This window comes from Meleagris gallopavo, unplaced genomic scaffold, assembly GCF_000146605.3.
Source record: "Meleagris gallopavo isolate NT-WF06-2002-E0010 breed Aviagen turkey brand Nicholas breeding stock unplaced genomic scaffold, Turkey_5.1 ChrUn_random_7180001869297, whole genome shotgun sequence".
NCBI lineage: Eukaryota > Metazoa > Chordata > Aves > Galliformes > Phasianidae > Meleagris > Meleagris gallopavo.
The window spans coordinates 1-1,443 of record NW_011134314.1 but is presented as its reverse complement, the minus strand read 5'-3'; the positions used below and the strand labels follow the sequence as shown (position 1 = coordinate 1,443).

At 49.3% G+C, this 1,443-nt stretch overlaps 1 protein-coding gene across 1 annotated transcript; it reads left to right on the top strand.

Moving 5' to 3' along the window:
- Window positions 1–86: 86 nt before the first annotated feature.
- Window positions 87–1,437, top strand: LOC104916073 (homeobox protein Hox-C4-like; the record flags this gene model as incomplete). The annotated part of the gene is made up of 2 exons (XM_010727039.2): window positions 87–657; window positions 1,212–1,437. Coding segments are annotated over exons 1-2 (776 nt in total), but the record flags the coding sequence as incomplete, so codon positions are not given.
- Window positions 1,438–1,443: the final 6 nt, after the last annotated feature.

Genomic DNA, 1,443 nt, shown 5'->3' with positions numbered 1-1,443 from the left:
CCCTCCAATTCCCCCCCCCTCCCCCCCCCAATTTGGGTGCATTTTGCAAAGCTTTTGGTCCTTATCCGGGGACTGGGCTGCCGGGTGTGATTGGCCGGGGGAGTCACATGGTGAAAGTAACTTTACGGGGTCGCCAGCTAGTAGGAGGGCTTTATGGAGCAGAAAAACGACAAAGCGAGAAAAATTATTTTCCACTCCAGAAATTAATGATCATGAGCTCTTATTTGATGGACTCTAACTACATCGATCCGAAATTTCCTCCATGCGAGGAATATTCGCAAAATAATTACATCCCAGATCACAGTCCGGAATATTATAGCCGGACCAGGGAGTCCAGCTATCAGCATCACCACCCGGAGCTGTACCCCGTTCCACGACCCTCCTTTCCCGACCGCCAGTTCAGCTGCGGTAGTATCCAACAAGCTCCGGGCAACCCGGCCGCGCACCAAAGGGGACACGGGCAAACTGCAGGAGGCCAACAACACCTCTCAGAGAAAGCACAGCAGCTCTGCGAGCAGGCTGCTTTATCCACCACCTCCACCACTCCTTCCCCAGCCCCTCCAGCCTGCAACCAGCCAAACCCCGACCATCCTAACAGCACAGCATCCAAACAACCCATAGTGTATCCCTGGATGAAAAAAATCCACGTCAGTACTGGTATGCAACTTTTATTTTCCTCTTCTGTCTCTCTCTCTGCGCTCTCGTATTTTCACACCGTGCTCTTTCCCTCCCTCTCTCTCCCCCCCCCTTCCTTCTCTCTCTCTCTCTCTCTTTTTTTTTTTTATTTCCTTCCCTTCCATGAGAGGCTTTGGGTTAGCACAATTGAACTGGATTTACGACTCCGAATGGGTAATTACACCCACCATAAATTTTATAGCCGAGCTACTGTGGGCAGCCTCAGCCATGTGGTTCGTTCTGTTATGTATGTGTGAAACTCCGAAAGCTTTGTAAGGGGTGCATAAATAATTCAGTCTTTTGAGCCAGGGAAACCCCTTCCTATTAGAATAGAAACTCTCGAGCTGCCCAAAGTTCTTTATTACCTTTTTAGCCCATTACTTTCTTCTCCCGGCTCCTCCGCTCTCCTCTCTCTCATTCCCCCTCTCTCCATTCAAGCTAATTTTTTTTTTTCCCCCTTCTCTGTTTCTATTTATTCCTCTCCCCCCTCCTTTCTATTTTTTTTTTTTTTTACCCCCCTTTCCCCTCCTTTCCAGTGAATCCCAATTACAATGGAGGCGAACCCAAGCGTTCCCGGACAGCCTACACGAGGCAGCAGGTTTTGGAGCTGGAAAAGGAGTTTCACTATAACAGGTACCTGACCCGAAGGAGACGCATCGAAATCGCTCATTCCCTTTGCCTCTCGGAAAGGCAGATCAAAATCTGGTTTCAAAACCGAAGGATGAAATGGAAAAAAGACCATCGGCTGCCCAACACGAAGGTGCGAGC